The sequence below is a fragment of the Callorhinus ursinus genome, unplaced genomic scaffold (genome assembly GCF_003265705.2).
Source record: "Callorhinus ursinus isolate GAN/ISIS: 27379988/994484 unplaced genomic scaffold, GSC_fseal_2.0 scaffold36, whole genome shotgun sequence".
In the NCBI taxonomy this organism is placed as follows: domain Eukaryota; kingdom Metazoa; phylum Chordata; class Mammalia; order Carnivora; family Otariidae; genus Callorhinus; species Callorhinus ursinus.
This window is the reverse complement of record NW_027397098.1, coordinates 9,234,069-9,253,936: the sequence shown is the minus strand read 5'-3', so window position 1 is coordinate 9,253,936 and position 19,868 is coordinate 9,234,069. Positions and strand designations below refer to the sequence as shown.

Sequence of the window (19,868 nt, the reverse complement as noted above, 5' to 3'; positions counted from 1 at the left end):
AGCATCACGTTTACGAGAGCTGCAAAACCTTTTATTTCATTTCTTTTTGGAGGAAGATCGTGGAGGAATGAGGTGTTAGAGACCACCGGCCCCCCTAGGATGAGGGCTGCAGCTAAGGATGGCCCTACTGACTTGAGAAGCTGACTCGCCCAGCGCAGAACCCACGACTAGAGAGACCTGAGATCCACTCCCTCACCCCCAGTGTCAGGGGCTTGAACCTGGATTTCCAGCAGGGCCCCATCCAGGCCCGCCTACCTCGTCCCGGCACTGCTTCTGGCACATCTGGCAATACCAGCGCAGCTTCTGAAGCCCCTTGGATTTGATCCTGTTGGCGATGGCCTTTGGGGTAAGAAAATCTGACTTCCCCATCGCGACCACTGCAGCGACAATTTCGCTGAAGCCCAGCGCCTCGCCAACCGGAAGCGGAATGAAGCTGTCGGGGGGCGGGCCAAACACGAGCCGCGAGCCGGAAGGAGGTGGGGCCTCGGGAGGCTGAGCACCCACCGCTCGCGAGGCTTCCCTCCGTCTGGCGGGAGGAAGCGAGACTGAAGGAGAAAACTGGGTGGGAGGGCGCTTCGGGAAGGTCCCGCGCATGCGCGGCGAGGCCTGTCTGACCGACCTTCAGCCGGGCCGGTACCACCATGTTCTCTCGGGCGGGCGTCGCTGGGCTCTCGGCCTGCGCCGTGCAGCCGCAATGGTATGGCAGCTTGCGGAAGGAACGGGAGGGTTGCGAGGAATGGAGGAGTTCGATTAGGGGGAAGAGGAAGCGAGTGGAGGCGAGTGGGACGGGACAGGGGTCGCAGGGCCTGCGAGGTCCCCAGTCCCTAGGAGGCCCCGGGAAGCCCAGATTGCAGGAAGCCCCTCCGATCGGGGAAGGGTGCGCGAGGGGGCTGCGGTGACAGCGAGGACTCGCGACGGCTCTTGAGGCGGGGCGGGGTGAGGACCACGGGGAGCGGTCCTCTTGGACCGCGGGGTTGAGACTTTAGTCTGAATTGATTTCAGGGCGGTCTGGGATTCACTCAACTAACACATACTTACGGAGCCCCTGCTGCGTGCGGGCAGGTGAAGACCGAGGAGTCTTTCCCCGGGCCCACGGAGGGGGTGGGGAAGACCTGAGGCAAGGTCTAGGGAAGGTTAGGTTGTGCTTTCTGTCCTTGACGCCTTTGGAACCCTCTAGTGCTGGGCAGGGTTTGCACGGGCCGGGAGGAGCTGTTCGATTCAGCCAGGACGTGTATGTAGCGCGGGCTCTTCGCTGGGCACTGCTGAATAAAATAAGTGTCTTCGCGGGCTTGTGGTAGTTCGGGTGCAAAAGGGACCTTAAAAATCCGTCTGGTGGCGATCGGAAGGGAAAGACACCCAGCCCTATCTTGAAACCATTATGTTGAAGCAGTAACCCTGCAAGGTCATGAAATTGTCCAAAGGTCCTGAGGAGGAGGAGATAGATGGCTTTCAATCGCCATCTGTTAACTGCCGTGCAAGTTTAAGGAATTTAAACATAGGTTTCCGAAAAAAAATTGCACGTTAGAAGGCCACGCAATAGCCACATAAGCGTTGGTTTGTGGGTTGTACCATATAATAGGATGAAATGTCTTAAAGCTAGACAGTCTGGAAGAATTTCAGACGCGGTGCTAAGGGGATTATTGGCTAAAAGCTGAGTGTAGCAATTCTCCGGTTTTACAGTAAGGAAGAATTCTAACGAGCTGCAGCGCAAAACTAGATTTTGTGTCCTAATTTTCATGTGGAGGGACTAGAAAGCCTTAATGGAAATAGGTACATTTTTCATTAAGGAAAGAATTCATAACAATAGAGAGAAATTTTAGGGTAATGAGGCAATGAATCATGTGAATACCTACATAAAACTGTTGGTGGATTTGCCCGCAAAGTCAGATTTTTTTCTGATATTGGAAATGAGTGTTCATGGCAGTTAAGTCGCGGGAGTTGGATTCTCAGTCATGTAGGTTGTTCCATTTGTTAATCACTCCAGCACACATTGCTTGGGTGCCTGCCCTGCACCAAGTTGGTACTATGGAAAGTACTAAAAAGTGGTGCTAAACAAATATATATGGTCTTAGCTTTATGGGACAGTTTCTGACATGCAGTGGCGCTCAGCAAACATCAGCTCTACTTCCCCTGTTGCGGTGCAGAAATGTCATCTGTCAGTATTTTCACCTGAGGTAGTATCCGAATTCATCTTTAAGAAATGAGTTTCTGAAATGAGGACAAAATAAAAATTGGAGCAATTTTTTAAAAAACTTGCAAGGCAATTTGAAGATCTTATAATAAAGGATGGTTTTAAATAAGAGTCGTCTGACGGAACTGTTAGGCTCCTAAATTGGGATCTACATTGGCAGGTACAGGTTGTAATCCGGACCTTAACCCCTTTAGAATGGGGTGTTGGTTTTAAATTGGTAGGTTATGAATATTCATCAAATATTAAGGGAAAGCATTTTCACATATTCCATTATTCTGGGTGCCCTTTTGCTTCCCATTCATAATTGCCTTTTAAATTCATAAATGAAAACCATCTTAATGTTTCACACTCCCCAGAATTAATTTGGAAGGGGAGGAAAATAGCTTTGCCTTTACAGAACCATGAAGGGGCATTTTCTCCATTCTGTTTCGGTTATTGGAAGCTTTAAAAATGCAATTTGTTACTGTTACAGGTTTTGTTTCGGGGAGGTTAGCTTACAAACATTAGCTAAATATTAGGCCTTGTTAAAATCTTAGTGAAATTATATTAGAGTTAGGATATCAGTAAAATACCCAAAATTTCGGGAAATTAAACTTGTTTTTAAGTAGCATGTAAGAAAATGGAAATAAGGAAGAGAAGTGTGATTTTTTTTCTTTCTGTCTTCAGATCAGGGGAAAATACACTTCTATTTCGTGTTCGCCCCATTCTCTAAAGTGGAACTGTCTTATGGTAGCATATCAGTAGCCATTAATTGAATTATATATGCTGAAAAGGAAGGGAGATGGCATTTCAGGAGACAGAAGGCAGATTACAGTCTGAGATTGAGGTGGCAGATATTTATTTACTTGTAAAAAGTGTGAGGCATCAGGGTATGTAGTGTAGGAGATCCACTCTGGAGCCAACTACCAGGATTTGAATCTTGACTGCCACTCACCTGGCTGTGTGAACCTGGACAAGTTACTCAGTGTCTCGGCCACCATTTCTTCATCTGTTAAATGGAGGTAATAATAGTGCACAGTTCATTGGCTTAGCATGAAGATTGAATGAGTTAGTATTTGTAAAGAACAGAGCGTGGTAGGAGAAATGCTGGTATGGATGCAGATACGTGAGTTGAAAACGACATTATGCAGTTGCCACATAAAATGTAATGTAAGAAGGTTTATTGTACTTGCCAAACAAGACTGTATCATGGGTGGTCATGGGGGAAAAGTGCCAGGGAGTCATTTTTTGCCAGACAGGCAGGTGATGGACTTTCATACAATCATTTATTATTAGAATTAGACATACTTCATAATTCCCCCTAAGAGTTAGCTGATGCTGCTTCTTCCTTAATTTTTACATTTATACAGCATACATCTTAACATTCTTGCAAACTCTGTAATTTCCTTAAGGAATCGTTCCCCTAGCAACCTTGCTGATTCCCTCCTCTACTACTACTCTTAGTTTTGCTAACAGTGCTGTATGATCATAGTAAATGATGGTAATCCACAGGGGCGCCTGGGTGGCTCAGTCAGTTAAGCATCTGCCCTTGGCTCAGGTCATGATCCCAGGGTCCTGGGATTGAGCCCCGAGTTGGGCTCCCTGCTCTGCGGAAAGACTGCTTCTCCCTCTGCCCCTCCCCCTGCTTTGTGTGCTCTCTCTCTCTCTCAAATAAATAAATAAAATCTTAAAAAATTTTTTTTTAATTTGATTTTTTAAACTTCAAATAGGAGCGCCTGGGTGGCTCAGTCTGTTGAGCATCTGCCTTTGGCTTGGTCATGATCCCAGGGTCCTGGGATCCAGCCCCGCATCAGACTCTCTGTTCAGTGGGGAATCTGCTTCTCCCTCTGCCGCTCCCCCCACTCATGCTCGCTTGCTTTCTCTCACAAAAAATAAATAAAATCTTAAAAAAAATAATAATGGCAATCCACAACCTCTGACTTTTCTATCCACTGTATCTGAGACGTTTTAAGTTTCTCGAATAATCTCCCAAGGATTTCTCAGGATTTGATGCAGTTTCCGGAACAAACAACTGATTCAAAACTTTATATTTTCATTTGCAAAAATTATATATTCAGTAGAGCAAGCTGCCCCTAAAGAGAGTTGGGATCAGCTTGTGGTTATTCTGTATGTACTCAGATTGTATTCAAAAATAACGTAGATGTCTTTAGAACTGAACGAAAGCTAAACATGAGAGCACGGCAAAATAGGAAATTAGGGCATGCCACAGCATAAAGAATCACAAAAGATCCTACCTCTTCATACCTCTCACTTGGGATACTTGTGGAAACCAAAACATCTGTGTTCATCCAAATGTGGCATGCAATTCAGATTTATTCCCTGATATTCTCTGACTAGAAACTTAACGTCTGTTAAATTGGAGTATCTGCCTAAATCCATAGTGTCCAAATGTCACTCCTTATAGTCCATACATTTAGATTGGTTGAGGTGAAAAAGATATTACAAAAAAAAAAAAGATCAACAAATGATGTTATTTTCCAAGCGCCATTATGAACAGATGTTAATGGAATGGTCAGTATGTCAGGTAAGTGCTCTGAAACAGCAGAGCTTGTCAGTTTTTGACAACTTCTATCTTATCCGTTAGTGGATCCATTCTTATAACTAAGTCTAACGTTTTTCATGTAGTCTCCCTCCTCTTCTCTATATTTCTTTGTCTATGACTGCATGACAGCAGTAGTAAGATATATAAGTCAGATTTTGGGGCACCTGGGTGGCTCAGTCGGGTAAGCGTCTGCCTTTGGCTCGGGACATGATCCCAGGGCCCTGTGATCGAGCCCCAGATCGGGCTCCCTGCTCAGTGGGGAGTGTGCTTCTCCCTCTCCCTCCGCCCCCCATTTGTGCTTGCTCTGTCTCTCTCTCTCAAACGAATAAAATCTTTAAAAAAGAGCGAGAGAAAGGTTGTTAAAAATACAGGTTTTGGTTATGACCTTTTCAGACTTTTTATGCACATAAATACATATAATCACAAAAATGGGATCATAAAACATAATTTTATTATATCCTTTTCTGGAGGTATTGTGAAGTGGCTTTATTTTTTAGTACAGTTTCAGATTTCTAGAAAGTTGAGTACAGAGAGTTCCAGATACCCACATCCCACTCTGGACACTTTCTCCACTTAACCACATCTGGCATTGGTGTGGTGTATATACTACAATTAATGAAACAATATTGATATATTATTAAGGTGCATGGCTTCATTAAGGTCATTCTTTTTGTTGTGTGTTCTGTAGGTTTTGACAAATACATAATGACATGTATCTACCGTTACAGAATAGTTTCATTGCCCTAAAAATCTTTACCCAGAATCCTAGCAACCACTGATCTTACTCTTGCTGTAGTTTTGTCTTTTCTGGAATGTCAGATAGTTGGAATCAGACAGTATATAACCATTTCAGATTGGCTTCTTAGCAATACGCAGTTAAGGTTCCTCCATATCTTCCGTGACTTGATAGCTCATTTATTTTTATTGCTAGATAACTCCATTGTATGGATGTACACGTTTGTTTTTCCATTCATTCACATATTGGAAGACATATTGGTTGCCTCCAATTTTTGGCGATTGTGAATAAAACTATAAACATTCGTGTGCAGGTTTTTGTGTAGACATAAGTTTTCAGCTCAATTGGGTAAATACCTAGAAGCATGATTGCTGTACCATATGTTAAGACTGTTTCCATTTTTAAGAAACTGTCAAACCATCTTCCGAAGTAGCTGTACCGTTTTGTAGTCCCACCAGCAATCAGTGAGAGTTCCTGTTGTTCCACATCCTTGCCATCATTTAGAGTTGTTATTTTTTAAAAAATTTAGCCGTTCTTGGGGCACCTGGGTGGCTCAGTCAGTTAAGCATCTGATCTCTTGGTTTCAGCTCAGGTCATGATCTCAGGGTTGTGGGATCAAGCCCTGAGACAGCTCCATGCTGGACGTGGAGCCTGCTTAAGATTCGCTCTCGCTCTCTCTGCCTCCCTCTCTCTCAAAAAAAAAAAAAAAAAGCCATTCTTACAGGTGTGAAGTGGTATTTCACTGTTTTAATTTGCAATTCCCTAATGACATGGTACTGAGCACCTTCTTTATGCTTATTTGCCATCTGTTTATCTTCCTTAGTGAGGCTTGTGTTTAGATCTTTTGTTCATTTTTTATTTGGGTGGTTTGTTTCCTTACCGAGTTCCTCGTATACTTTAGATAACAGTCCTTTATCAGATAGGTGTTTTGTAAACATTGTGTGGCTTGGATTTTCCTTCTCTTAATAGTGTCTTTTACAGAGCATAAGTTTTTAATAAAGTCCAGCTTAATCATTTTTTTCTTTCATGGATCATGCTTTTCATGTTTATCTAAAAACTTAAGAGCCATACCCAAGGCACCTAGATTTTCTCCTGTGATATCTTATAGAAGTTTTATAGTTTTGTGTTTTACACTTAAGATCTATGATTCATTTCAAGTTAATTTTTGTGAAAGGTGTAGGATTATTACCTAGATTAATATTTTTCCATATGGATGTCCAGTGTTCAGCACCACTTGTAGAAAAGTGTATCCTTTTGCCATTTAATTACCTTTGCTGTGGTATCAAACATGAATCAGTTGACTGTATTTGTGTGGGTCTGTTTCTGGATTCTCTATTCCTTATGCCGTGTGTTTCCCTGATTTACTCATTCTGTAACTGGAAGCTGGTATCTCCCACTCCCCTTCACCCATTTTGCCCATCCCCCCCACCCCTCTCACCCTGGCAACCCTCAGTTTGTTCTCTGTGTTTGTAGGTCTCATTCTACTTTTTGTTTGTATTTTCATTTGTTTTTGTTGTTGTTCTTGACTTCACTTATGAGTGAAATTCTGGGTTCTCTTCCAGTGATCTACTTGCCCATTCTTTCACCAATACCATATTGTCTTGATTACCAGATTTTTATAGTAAGTCTTGAAATCAGGCAGTGTCGGTTCTCTGGCTTTGTTCTTCAATATTGTGTTGGCTATTCTCGGTGTTTGGCTTTTCCATATAAATGTTAAAATCAGTTTATTGATATATATAAAACAACTTGCTGAGGTTTTGTCTAAAATTGTATTGATCAAGTTGGGAAGAATTGATATTTTAGTAACATTGAATCGTCCTGTTCATGAGTATGGAATCCCTCTCCATTTATTTAGATCTTTCATCAGTTTTGTTGTTCTCTTGTGGCATATTTTGTTAGATTTATATGTAGTCTTTTTCTATGTGTTTTTTAATTGTGATAAAATACACATAACAAATTTACTATCTTAACCATTTTTTTAAGATTTATTTCTATTTATATGTTATATATATTATTATGTATATTATATTTATAGATTTTATTTATTTGAGAGAGAGAGAGCACCAGCTGGGGAGAGGGAGAAGCAGACTCCCTGCTGAGCAGGGGCACCCAGCCCCCCACCTCGGAGCTCCATCCTGGGATCTCGATCTGAGCTGAAGGCAGATGCTTAACCGACTGAGCCACCCAGGCGCCCCCATCTTAACCATTTTTAAATCTACAATTCTATGATACTGTTTTTCTTTTTTTTAATATGCTATTTTTCTAACTTGAAATTCCCAATTGTTCATAGCTGATAAAAAGAAAGCAGTTGACTTTTGTATATATTGACCTTGTACTGTGCAACCTTACTATAATTGGTTCCAGTTTTTTTGCCAATTCTTTGGGATTTTTCTACATGGACAGTTGTGTCATTTATGAACAAAGGTAGTTTTACTATTTCTTCCTTTCCAATCTGTATACCTTTTATTTTCTGTTTTGTCTTACTGCATTAGCTAGGACTCCTGGTACAATGTTGAATAGGAGTGAGGAGAGAGGACATCCTTGCCTTAGTCCCAGTCTTAGGGGGAAACTCCTAGTTTCTCATCATTAAGCCACAGGGGTTTTGGGTAGATGTTCTTCATCAGGTTCAGGAAGTTCTCGGTTCATAATTTGCTGAGGGTTTTATTTTTGCTGTTAATGGGCATTAGATTTTGTCAAAAAATTTTTCTGCATTTATTGGCCATATGATTTTCCTTCTTTAACCTGTGGGTATGATGGATTATATTATTTGATTTTTAAATGATGAACCAGCCTTGTGTACCTGGAATAAATCTCACTTGGTTGTGGTATAAAATTTATTTTAATATATTGTTGGATTCGTATGATGATTAACATAACAATAAAAAATTATTTAAAAAATATATTGTTGGATTCGATTTGCTAATCTTTTGTTGAGGAATTCTGCATCTATGCTCATGAGAGAGAATGTCCTTTAATTTTCATTTCTTACAATGATTTTTTCCGGTTTTGATATTGGGGTAATGCTAGCCTCATAAAATTAGGAAATGTTCCCTCAGCTTCTAATTCTACTTCCCTATTTTGGCACCAACGTCCATGTTCCATGAGTTAAAGATCTGTGTCTCAGGGCTCAAAAATCTCACGTTTCCCAAGCCCATTGGACATTTCCACCTTGTCCCATGGTCTTTATGTCGTATTCATTAAAATTCATTATCTCTAGAGATCATCCCCATTCAGTTTTTCTTCCTTGGTTAATGACACTATCCACTCAGGTCATTAAATGGGAAATCATTCTTACTGGTTTCCTTTTCACTCTTGAGAACTTGATCATAAATCTAGTCTTCCTGTTGCTTTGCCAACATGTTAGTTCACATTCTTGCCTTCTCCAGTCTGGAAACTGCAGCAGCCCCATGCAGTCCCCATGTCATCAATATTCCAACATCATTTTGTGTTTTTCACTGACATCTGAGGTACCCTACTGAAAAACTAAACTGTTATGGGCTTATAAATATTCATGGTTTCCCTGCTACCTATAAAATAAAATTTAAATTAACCCAACCTATGTCTCCAGCTTCAAAACTACATCCCGTTTGGGAATGTCCTCCTCAGGCCTTCTTTCTTTATGCACAAATTCATAGATTCTTCAGTTCTCCCATAGAGCTTTCTGAGCCAACACGGACACTTTGGAGAGATTTAAGGCCTAACAGATAATTTCTATTTGATAGCATGTTGTCTTCCTTAGTAGGGTGGCAATCCTCTCGTATTTATCTTTCATAAACGTAGCTTTCATAAATATAGATGTGTGTGTATATTTAACATACATTTAAGTCAAATCATTTTTACTTTTATGCATTAGCACTGTAATCGTAAAGACTAGAAAAATATTTAATGTACATTTTATGTAAATCTTAAGTTTTTATGAATCTTTTTTATGAGATAATACTATGCTTCTTATGGTCACCATGCCCGGGAGCATAGTAGATGCTTAGTACATTTTTCTCTTTTATTTGAGAGAAAGAGAGAGCATGAGCAGGGAGGAGAGGGAGAAGCAGGCTCCCCGCTGAGCAGGGAGCCCGACACAAGATTCAATCCCAGGACACTGAGATCATGACCTGTGCTGAGGGCAGACGCTTAACCGACTGAGCCACCCAGGCGCCCCTGCTTAGTACATTTTTATTGAGTTGAAGAAGAACTAGTTTAAATAAACTGTAGTTTCACACATGTGGTCATGTTAGAATGTATAATTGATCCTAAGTGTTCAGTGAACTAAGGAAGCCAAGGTAGCTTGTTATAGGTGGCTGACCTTGGTTTTAAGTATACTTGGGGTAGCCTAACAATGGGAAGGACGTTTCTGTCATGGAAACTGTACAGGCAGAGGCATGAAGGTGGGACTAGAGGGCACGTGTGATCTCCATTGTGACTGCGGAAGGTCTGTGCTGTTAGGGCAGATGAAATGAGGCCTTTGGTAGTAAGGTTTGGTATCAGTATTAGGGGATTAAATATGTGTGTGTATGTGTATAAATATCTGTCTATCAGAGTCCTATATTTAATAGATTGTTTTTATGGGGCATTCTTTTAATTTATTAAATTTGATGGTTTTTCTTGTATCAGGGGCTATTTTTCAGAAAACTAAAATATTTTTAAAATCTTTATTTTCAGGATCCAGGTTCGAAATATGGCAACTTTAAAAGATAGTAAGTATTTTATCTCAATATGTGAATTAAGAAAAGCTAAATTTTGACAAATAGAAATAAAAATATGCTGCTTTAGCCCATTGTATATTTGATAGAAATTGACAAAATATTCTAGGTCATATGTGTGTGATGTTGAACTGGTTTTGGAAAAAACCAGTGTGAGGCAACACACGGTGGTTCTGATTCTGTTGTCTGTACCATGACAGTGATATGAGTAGAAAAAGCTATTTAAATGTTTTAAATGTGTGCCGCCCTGTTCTGCAGCCATCCTATCCTGTCTAAGTGGCAGCTGGGTTTGACTTTCTGTTAGCTTTCCCATGGCCTCCTTGCCTGTCTGAGCAGCGGCTGGCTTTCACCTTTGCTCAGTACTCGTTCTAACTTCAAGCCTCAATTGGCATTATGCTGTTAATCGATGGTCTAAGTGCTGCTTATTCTACCTCACAGTTTAGAAAGCTTTTGCAATAAATTCACAAGTGAAATGGTAACTCCATTATCATAACACAGTACTTCTGTTTTTCAGTTACCAGGCGACTAAAGTCAATCAAAAACATCCAGAAAATCACCAAGTCTATGAAAATGGTAGCGGCAGCAAAATATGCCCGAGCTGAGAGGGAGCTGAAACCAGCTCGAGTATATGGGACAGGATCTTTGGGTAAGTGAAGGGTATAATTTACAAATTATGAAGAACTGTTTAACAAAGATCACCACTGATGACTTTTATTTGGTGCTTGGTGACAACAGGTCTAGTCTGAGTGTTTGGCATTCCTCGTTTTTCACAGCAATCCTACAAGGGTCAGAACTGCTAGAGTCCCTGCTTTACAGATGAGAAACACTAAAATCAAGTACCTTGCCCAAGGTCACAAACTTAGGTGGTTTGGCTTCAAAGCCTGCCTGTTAACTGTTGTATGTGACTCTGTGAATATTGAAAATACTTGGAAAATTTTCCCAGATTATTAACTGTATATTCAAAAGAACTTAGAAATACAGTGCATTCAACACAGGTGCTTGACGTCGTCCTGTGATGTTGTGAGGTGCTGGTTTAAGACTGCAGGGTGCAGAATACCCTGCAGTGGAGTTGACGGAGCAGGCATGGACAGAACTCACGAGTACTTGAGTGGAATGTTTAAACTCAACCATAAAGAAGGCAAGTTTTGCTTATTAACTTTGCGTGAGAAAATGATAGAGCAGTAGGCCTTGGTGGAAATGAGTCCTGGCTCTAAAAATGCCACATTGAGTTTTATGTAACAGGTACAGAGGACAGTTGGTAGGTTAGCTTTCAGCGATCCTCATCAACTCCAGCCCTTTGCTCTCACGAGTCCCATTTGCTGCACAATAAATCCTAAGCACCTTGGTGGCTCAGTAAAGTTTGGTTGATAGATTACCTATTTATATGAAAAGGGAAAGTTATTTCAATATTCACCTTTTTTGCTGCTATGAATAAGTATAATAAATTTGTTTCCCTCCACAGTCCATAATCACAAAATTATCTGATGAAGAAACTGGCTTAGATGTCTGATTAGAGTATTTGTGGTAAAATATTAAAAATTCAAGCCAAGGCTGCCAGTCAGTCCTGAAGTCCTTCAAACCAAATACTACCTGCTAGATATTAAGTGGCTAATTATTTTAAATATTTAAATTAGAAAATTTTAACAGGCATTTTACGCTGTACAATATGAAACATAAAAAGAGACTTAAATATTCTCCCCATTCCCCTGAACTTTGGAGTTGAGTATTTACTTCTCTCTGCTTTTGGTTTGTTTGTTTCAAAATTTTATTTAAATTCTAGTTGGGGTCACCTGGGTGGCTCATTTGGTTAAGTGTTCAACTCTTGATCTCAGCTCAGGCCTTGCTCTCGGTGGTGAGTTCAAGCCCTGCATTGGGCTCCATGCCCAGGGTGGAGCCTCCTTTAAAAAGAAAAAAAAAATTATCTAGTTAGTTAACATATAGTGTAACATTGGTTTCAGGAGTCGAACTTAGTGATTCATCACTTATATACAACTCCCAGTGCTCATCACAATAAGTGCCCTCCTTAATGCTCATCACCCCACTTCTCTGCTTTTTACGGAGGGTCCTTAGGTTTTGGCGTTTGAGAATCCCTGCTCTATAATGAAAAAGGTAATAGCAGGAGTTTTGTTGAAATGGGTGAATGTGGTGGCTGTGAAGATGCACCTTGCACCTGCAGGGGCACCAGCTGCTGGAATTCAGCCAGCGTTTACACCCAGGCCATCCTTTCCACGGGCCATGCCTAGCTAGCACCTGAGCAGGCAGGATACTTGAGCAAGCACGTTCTTGGGAGACTTGCAGCCTCCCCAGTGGTCTTGCTGAACTTCCCCTAAACTGCACAGTGGTCCAGGAAGCTGCCACCCAACCTCTCTTCCCTCTTCCCCGCAGGTCAGACCTGCATCATGATGTGATGACCCTTCTGATTCCTTCCTGCCTTCTCCCCCAGCCATTTCTTCTGTTTCCCCAGTAAAATCTGTGCATATTTCATCCCAGTTAATCTCCTCTTGGCTTCTGCTGCTGACAAGGCTAGACCAACCCAGGGAGGTGGTTAAAGCAATCCCCATAATAAAAATGGCATCTGCTATTTTAATGCCAACAGTTTTTATAAGAGCTTGATATGCAGATTATATGAGCAGGTCAGTAAATATTTGCTTCTTATTTTTTGCTTATATACTGAAGATTTGCATCCTTCCCAAGTCTGGTATCTAGATAAGTTGGTACTCTGTAATTCAGGCCTCCTTATAAATTCCTTAATTGTACTAGAGATTTCTTTAAGTCAACATTTGAGGTAAATTGACCATTAATTGACCCTTGGAGCCTTTGTCACATAGAGAATTAAACCTTTATGGTTTTCAACCTGATTGTAAATGGAATAAGTACACAGACAGTTTTGATTATATCAGATGTCACCTAAATTTAAATGCATCATTTTGAAAACAGCCAACTCTTTCAGCTCTTTTGTAAATTGGGGATCTTTGCTTTATTTCGTATATGTTATATATTTTTAAATTCTTGCTTTTTTTGTTTGTGTTTAAGCTCTGTATGAAAAAGCTGATATTAAGGTGCCTGAAGACAAGAAGAAACACCTTCTTATTGGTGTGTCCTCAGATCGAGGGCTCTGTGGTGCTATTCATTCCTCGGTTGCTAAACAGATGAAAAGTGAGGTGGCCACGCTCACGGCAGCTGGGAAAGAAGTCATGCTTGTTGGAATTGGTGATAAAATCAGGGGTATACTTCATAGGTAATTTAAATAGATACTGTTTATGTGTAAATGGGTGCAAGCATGAATAAGTGGGAGTATCTTTGATAGTTTATTTCAGCAAGGTGTCTTTTTTTGGTTACCTGTTTTTATACCCATAGAGAGGGTTTTGTTTTGTTTTTGTTTTTTTAGGACTATCAGAATATATAGATTTCTTCTGTTTTTTACTTGTGTTTCTCCTTCATCCAACCCGTGAGTGGAACGCAATAGGAATATCAAAAGCTAGTTGCCATTTTAAACAAATAGGGACTCTGAAGAGCTAGCACAGCCGGAAATGTCAGAAGTGAGCAGCAGTTAATTGAGATGGGAGGAAGAGAAGCCAAGGCGTAGAGAAATACAGCACAAGACAGGCCCGATTATTAGTCCTTAGTTCTGGGCAGCCACTAAATAATCATAATAATGGATGGAATAACTCCAGTGAACACTCCTCTGCTCTCCCACCCCAAAAAAAACTTGATCCAAAGTGATCCAAAGTGATAATACTTTCCCTTGTTCCCTGTGTTATTTCGGCAGAAGTATTCCTTTAAACTACTCTGTGTGATCTGATTCTCTTGTAGGACTCACTCTGACCAGTTTCTGGTGTCCTTCAAAGAAGTGGGAAGAAAACCTCCTACTTTTGGGGATGCGTCCGTCATTGCCCTTGAACTACTAAATTCCGGATATGAATTTGATGAAGGGTCTATCATCTTTAATCGGTTCAGGCAAGAAAAATTTAGAAATCGAAGCTTTTTCATGCTTGTGTTCATCCTTCAAAATAAGTAAATGCTTACTTAACAGTTTATTATTTTGAGATTGACATTTGCTCGTATAATTTCTAGGTCTGTCATCTCCTACAAGACAGAAGAAAAGCCCATCTTTTCCCTTGAAACCGTTGCAAGTGCTGGTAAGTAGTTTTTGCAGGAAAAGTATTTTTCTGTGTAGAAGGCAGAGGTTTATGCCTTTGGGAAAATAGCGTTTGTCAGGATGGTCTGTTTCGGCAGTAACAGAACCGTGTTGGGCTCTATCACCATCTGTCAGTGGCTTCCGTGATCTCTTGATCCATTCATTAATGACTCTTACTCCATTCCTTCATTAATAGAACATAAATAAATAAATGATTAGATGTGTTTTCTGTTACCAAAGATTGAAGAGCCTAGCTAGAATTGGCTTTGCAGTCTCTGTCTGGGAACTCTCCTGAAGCACAGTATATTCAGCAGCTCTGGAGTCGTGACGTGAACAGTCCTCACAACTAATTTGCGTTGACCCACTCAGTTCTCTTGTCTTACTGTTTGAGTAACGTCATCATTGCTCAGGGTAGCATCCTAGAAATAATATTCTGGAACCGATTTTATTTTCCTGAGGCATTTTCCCCTTCTGTACATAGTATTTCATGTATTAAGATGTATACTTTTTAAACATTTTAATGTCTCTGAAGTTGGGATGTCTCTGCCAGTCAGTGGCATGCCATTTTTAATTGTTGTTATTTTCTTTCTTAATGGTCTAAGATCGGGGTTATCATCCATAGCATTTTAAGTTTGATGAAGTACAGTACTTTAGCACTTACCCTAATAGATGAAGGTTGAAGTGTGCCACTAAACTTCTGCACTGTAATCAAGATGTAAGTTGGTCTCTGATTCCTGCCGCCCCTCTTCCGTATTCCATTTCCCTCATTTTCCTGATGGACACCTGCAGATTTCTCCAATGATCAAATGGCTAATCTGGGATTTTTGTATTCCACTAAACGAGTTTCAGTTTTTTCATTCATTCTTTTATTTTTTAAAAAAATATTTATTGAGTATTTGCTGACATTGTGCCAGGCACTCTGTTTGATGCTATCCAGAGGACTTCATGACCATGAAATGCAGAGAAGTTATTTTAATTGTTGGCTTCTTAGGTTTTAGTAAGTTAAGCATTTGCAGTAGAATATCAGATGCTTTGTTTACACATTATATTTTGCTGAAAATCTATAATCTATAGTGTGGAAATAGATGAAACTTTCAGAACTGAGTGTTTTCACCTATCTTCCATTGCCTTCTGCTCTGTAATTATTAAGGGTTTTTATACTGGTAAGCTGTTTTGATTAAATCCCTCTTCACAGTCTGTAACTTCAAAGAAATTTATGACTTGTTCTTTCAGAGAGCATGAGTATCTATGATGATATTGATGCTGACGTGCTGCAGAATTACCAAGAATACAATTTGGCCAACATCATCTACTATTCTCTAAAGGAATCCACCACAAGTGAGCAAAGTGCCAGGATGACGGCCATGGACAACGCTAGCAAGAACGCTTGTAAGCACACAGTGGATCTCTTCTGAAAGCATATTCTCTTGCTGAGAGTAGCGTGAGGACCTTTCCATCAAAAACATTACTGTCCCTTGAGTAGACCAGGAAACAGGAGAGCAAGGATCTAGTCCCAGGCTCTTGCCACTGATTCTATGACATTTTTGACCAATGACCATCTCTTTCCTTGAATTTTTCCATCTCAAAAGACAGACAAATAATCATCTCTGCCTTTAAGGAAGTATATCTCACTTGGTAGGCAGTAAATTTGCAAGTATTTTGAAAAGGTATCTACGGAAGAGGTAAAAATATCTTTGTGAAATTTTTTGAGAGGCCAGGTTTGGTACGCAAAAAGACATAAAAATTCTTATTTTTTAAATTAAGCAACATACATCTCTGAATACATTAAGGAACGAGTTAGTCTTTCGTAGTGTTAGATTGTGTTGTCTAATCCCTTTGCTTTGTTTGTAGCCGAGATGATTGACAAACTGACCTTGACGTTCAACCGCACCCGCCAGGCTGTCATCACGAAGGAGTTGATTGAAATCATTTCCGGTGCAGCAGCTCTGTAAGTAGCAGCAGATTGCCTTCAGACACTTTTCCTCCTCTCTTCCGTGTCTGCTGGCTTAACGTGACGATGTTTAAGTTTCAGTTTTGTTTTGCTTAAGGTAAAATGACTAACCTTGTAACCTACCTTAAGTATATAAAGATTTGGTGAAAATGAGATCTCTGGTTTCTTCTGCTTGTTTCAAGCTGAAACTTTTGGGCTTAGTTTCTTCTTTTAGAAATCAGTATATTGATAACTCTCACTTTCCTAAAGCATTAGGAATAAGGATGTAAATAATTCAGTATCATTTATAAAATCTGTCTTTGGAACTTAAAACATTACAAACCAAGCTTTCCAACTATAGGCCTGGTTTTGGGTTTGGTTTCACTTAAACCTTGGGTTTTTTGGTAAATCTTGGTCAAAATTGGTTCTTTACTTACTAAATTTTCTATGTTAGTACCATATGGTAATGTACTATTTTCCTCAAGAAAATTTCTTGGTTGTCTAGAAATGTTAAGGTTTATGAAACCAGGGTTGAGAAAATGGGGAGTCTATTTTTAAAATGACTAAATTGAACCCCCACCGTGTGTCAAGTTCAGTGCTAGGAAGTGTCAAAGGATGTGATCAAGGCTTTGCTGTTGTAACAGGATAACAAAAACATGCAGGTAATTGTGATGAGAGGTAAATGTATAGTAAGTTATCTTTGACTCTTCTTTCTCACCTCCTCCTAATTGGTCACTAAGTTCTGTAGATTTTACCTTGTAAATATCCCTTGACTCTTTCCCCTTTATGCCCCCCACCTAATGCAGATCTTTGTCATTTCTCTCCTGAATTAATAAGGATATCAAGTGCCCCTTATGTGTCAGACGCTGTGCTAGACACTGCAGATGTAGTGGGGACAGTATTTGCCCTCAGAGAGCTCACAGCCTCCACAGGGAAACTCTTTTCCTCTTTTCTAATTATCTTAGAAATTGCAGGAGAAAAGAGGGTCAGCGACTGTGGCTCAGAGCCAAGAGGGGTTTTGACATTTTGAAAGGGTTAGTTTGTTTAAAAAAAGAGACAGTATCTGGCTGAAAAAGCCTACCATATTTACTGTCTGGCCTTGCAACAGGCTGTTATAAGGAAAAGAATAGAATCCATTCTCTTACATAATCATCCTGCAGAACACCTTAGCTTGAGATAATGTGATCCTGTGTTTTCTGGCCACCAACACTCTCTAATCTAGTCTTAACCACCACCATGTCTCACTTCCCTTGAACTTCAGCCTCATTGATGTACTTCAGTTCTACAAAGATGTCATGTGCTTTTGCCTGAAATGCCATTCTTTTCTTCCTCTTGCACCCTGGATTCTTCATCTGATAGACAGACTTCCATTTCTCTCTCTCCTGAATTGAGAGAAGCCTTTCTTCCAGGAAGCCCTCCTTCAACATTCGGGTGGAGCACCCTTTAGCATCCTGTGCTTTCCCCTTTTCAGCATTTACACTATTTTATTAGGAATTGCCTCTTTATTTGCCTGTACTCCTGTGGCTTGGGAGGGACTGTGTCTTACTTTTGTAGCCCTACCACGTGGCACATACTTCCTCAGTAAATACTTGTTGAGTAAATGAGTGATGTGCCCTAAGAAGTGGAAATTCAGAAGAGGGAGAGATAACATTTCAGTGGGTATATGAAAATGTAGATCCATGTTTGAGAATCAGGGATAGATAGGTTCGTCACTAAGCTGAAATTTAAATTGGGTATTAAGTATTCCTTAAATACTTAAGGAAGTATTATCTCCCCAGGATAGAAACTGGGCAGAATGCCAAAGAGACACATAAAACTGATGGAGACCATTATATAAGTTGTCAGTCAGATCCATCAGCTTTGCTAGCCCAGGTGTCCTTGTCTTAGTTGGCTTTCCAAGCATGACTTTGTTAAGACTAACCCATCTCTCAGTCTAGTCGCTAATGTTGTGTTAGCATCAGAGTACAGTGCAATGATGAATGGCCCTGCCACTTACTAGGATGATAAACTTGGCTGTGATACTCTTTCTGTGACTCAGTTTTGTCCTATAACACGGGGGCTAAGGCGAGGATTACATAAGCATATTATTCATTCTCTTCCTTGCTGTGTGTCCTGCTGCTAATGCTGAGCTGTCTTCTTGGCCGGTAAGTGGGAGGAGGCCTGGGGGAGAGAGCTGCATTCCGAAGGTTCTAGGGACTGCGATCCAGGGAACCAAGGATCCTGTTTTGCTCTTGAAAAAGGAATGCTGGGAATAAAAATGTGAGGAGACAGCATCTGCAGTGTTGAGGACTGCCCTCTTCCTTGACTAGAAATGTGGGAAACCTGGCTAAAAAGGAGCAAAACCAGGGGAAAGGAGGAGAGGGAGATTGCGACATAAAAACTGAGAATCAGAAATTGACTATTAAATTTTGGCTCTCTAGAAAAGTAGTCTAAATCCTTTATTAAGGGTTGGCCGTGCAGTCCAAGCTTGGAGTGTTTATATGAATGGATTGCATGCCCTGTAACCTATCAATTATTCTGGTTAAAACTTTACTATTTAATACAAACACATTTGACTCCTTAGTAACACATTGTGTGCTATTTATGCGAAAGTAGTGGCTTCAATTACACTTACGTAGTCTTGCCTTCTTGCATCAACATGGTTTTGATGTTGACACTGTTCCAACCAGAACGAAATTAGTAACTTTTTATAACAGTCATCGAATCTGTTTTAAAGGAATAGCTTGGTAACTAATTTACATGATGTCCTCAAGATACCGAGTGCGGAAACGGATGTTTTTAGTTGGAAATGATACCTGATTAACTAGCATGGATTGCTTCTTGACTGGCTTGTTTTGTCTTTTTTTCTAACATAATAACCAGGGATTAATGGAAACCAAGTTTCATCCTCAGACAAGAGGTAAAGTGGCAATATTTCACGCTCTCTCCCCAAACCCCACCAGAAAGAAATCCAGCTAGATACGATTGACGCTGATTAAGCAACAGTGAAACAGATTCTCTAAGATTCAGATTTTGGCCCATTTATAGTAGCTGCCAGCTTGTGGTAGCATATGGGTAATGCCAGGGGCTTTTTTTTTTTTTTTTTTGATTTATCAAATAAACTTTACGGATAGAGAATTAGCATTATTTTGAAATATTAAATATAGAGTGGTGGTTCTCAAACTTGATGGTCTCAGGACCCCTCATGTCTGACATAATAGAAGAGAGTTAGATTCTCATCTGTCCTGATAGTACATGTCATGTAGCCTCTGGAAGATGCTACCATATACTCTTGAGAATGACTAAAACAGGCAAATAAGAAAATAGTTTTGCCTTCATGGACGCCGTGGAAAAGTCCCTAGACCAAAATTTGAGAACAGCTAGTATATGGTAACATTTTATTGTGTAAAGTCAGTTCTTTAAACCCCACTTAAATAGGTATTGTCTCTTGACATCATTATTTTTCCCTCCAAAACTGACTTTTATTTGTTCTGTACTTTGTTTTTCAGATAAAGAAGGAAAATTCAGCCAGCTGATTTTATTTTTAGCTTACTGCTGACCTTGTCAGAAGAAATTGTTGGTCCATTGTTTAAACTACTAAAGACAGCAAGATGTTTGTAAATTATCTTACAATAAACAACTTACTGAAAGAAAA

At 40.2% G+C, this 19,868-nt stretch overlaps 2 protein-coding genes across 5 annotated transcripts in view; one reads left to right on the top strand and one right to left on the bottom strand.

Annotated features, from left to right (window-relative positions):
- KIN (Kin17 DNA and RNA binding protein) overlaps window positions 1-435 on the bottom strand; it is a 32,768-nt gene extending 32,333 nt beyond the window's left edge. Inside the window, exon 1 of the mRNA XM_025853472.2 lies at window positions 256-435. Within this exon, the coding sequence (XP_025709257.2) occupies window positions 256-369 (114 nt within the window). The 5' untranslated portion in view covers window positions 370-435. The remainder of the gene's footprint in view (window positions 1-255) is intronic.
- Window positions 436-540: 105 nt separating this feature from the next.
- ATP5F1C (ATP synthase F1 subunit gamma) lies at window positions 541-19,868 on the top strand. 4 transcript variants are annotated; one of them, XM_025853474.2, is made up of 10 exons: window positions 541-697; window positions 10,126-10,160; window positions 10,681-10,812; window positions 13,200-13,404; window positions 13,980-14,123; window positions 14,241-14,305; window positions 15,538-15,693; window positions 16,156-16,252; window positions 19,097-19,133; window positions 19,723-19,868. In XM_025853474.2, the coding sequence occupies exons 1-9, from the start codon at window positions 642-644 to the stop codon at window positions 19,101-19,103; spliced, it is 897 nt and encodes a 298-aa protein (XP_025709259.1). In that variant the 5' UTR covers window positions 541-641; the 3' UTR covers window positions 19,104-19,133; window positions 19,723-19,868. The 4 variants fall into 4 exon arrangements, with proteins under 4 accessions (XP_025709259.1, XP_073736037.1, XP_025709260.1 ...); XM_073879937.1 differs by lacking the exon at window positions 541-697 and adding an exon at window positions 3,080-3,192; XM_073879936.1 differs by lacking the exon at window positions 19,097-19,133.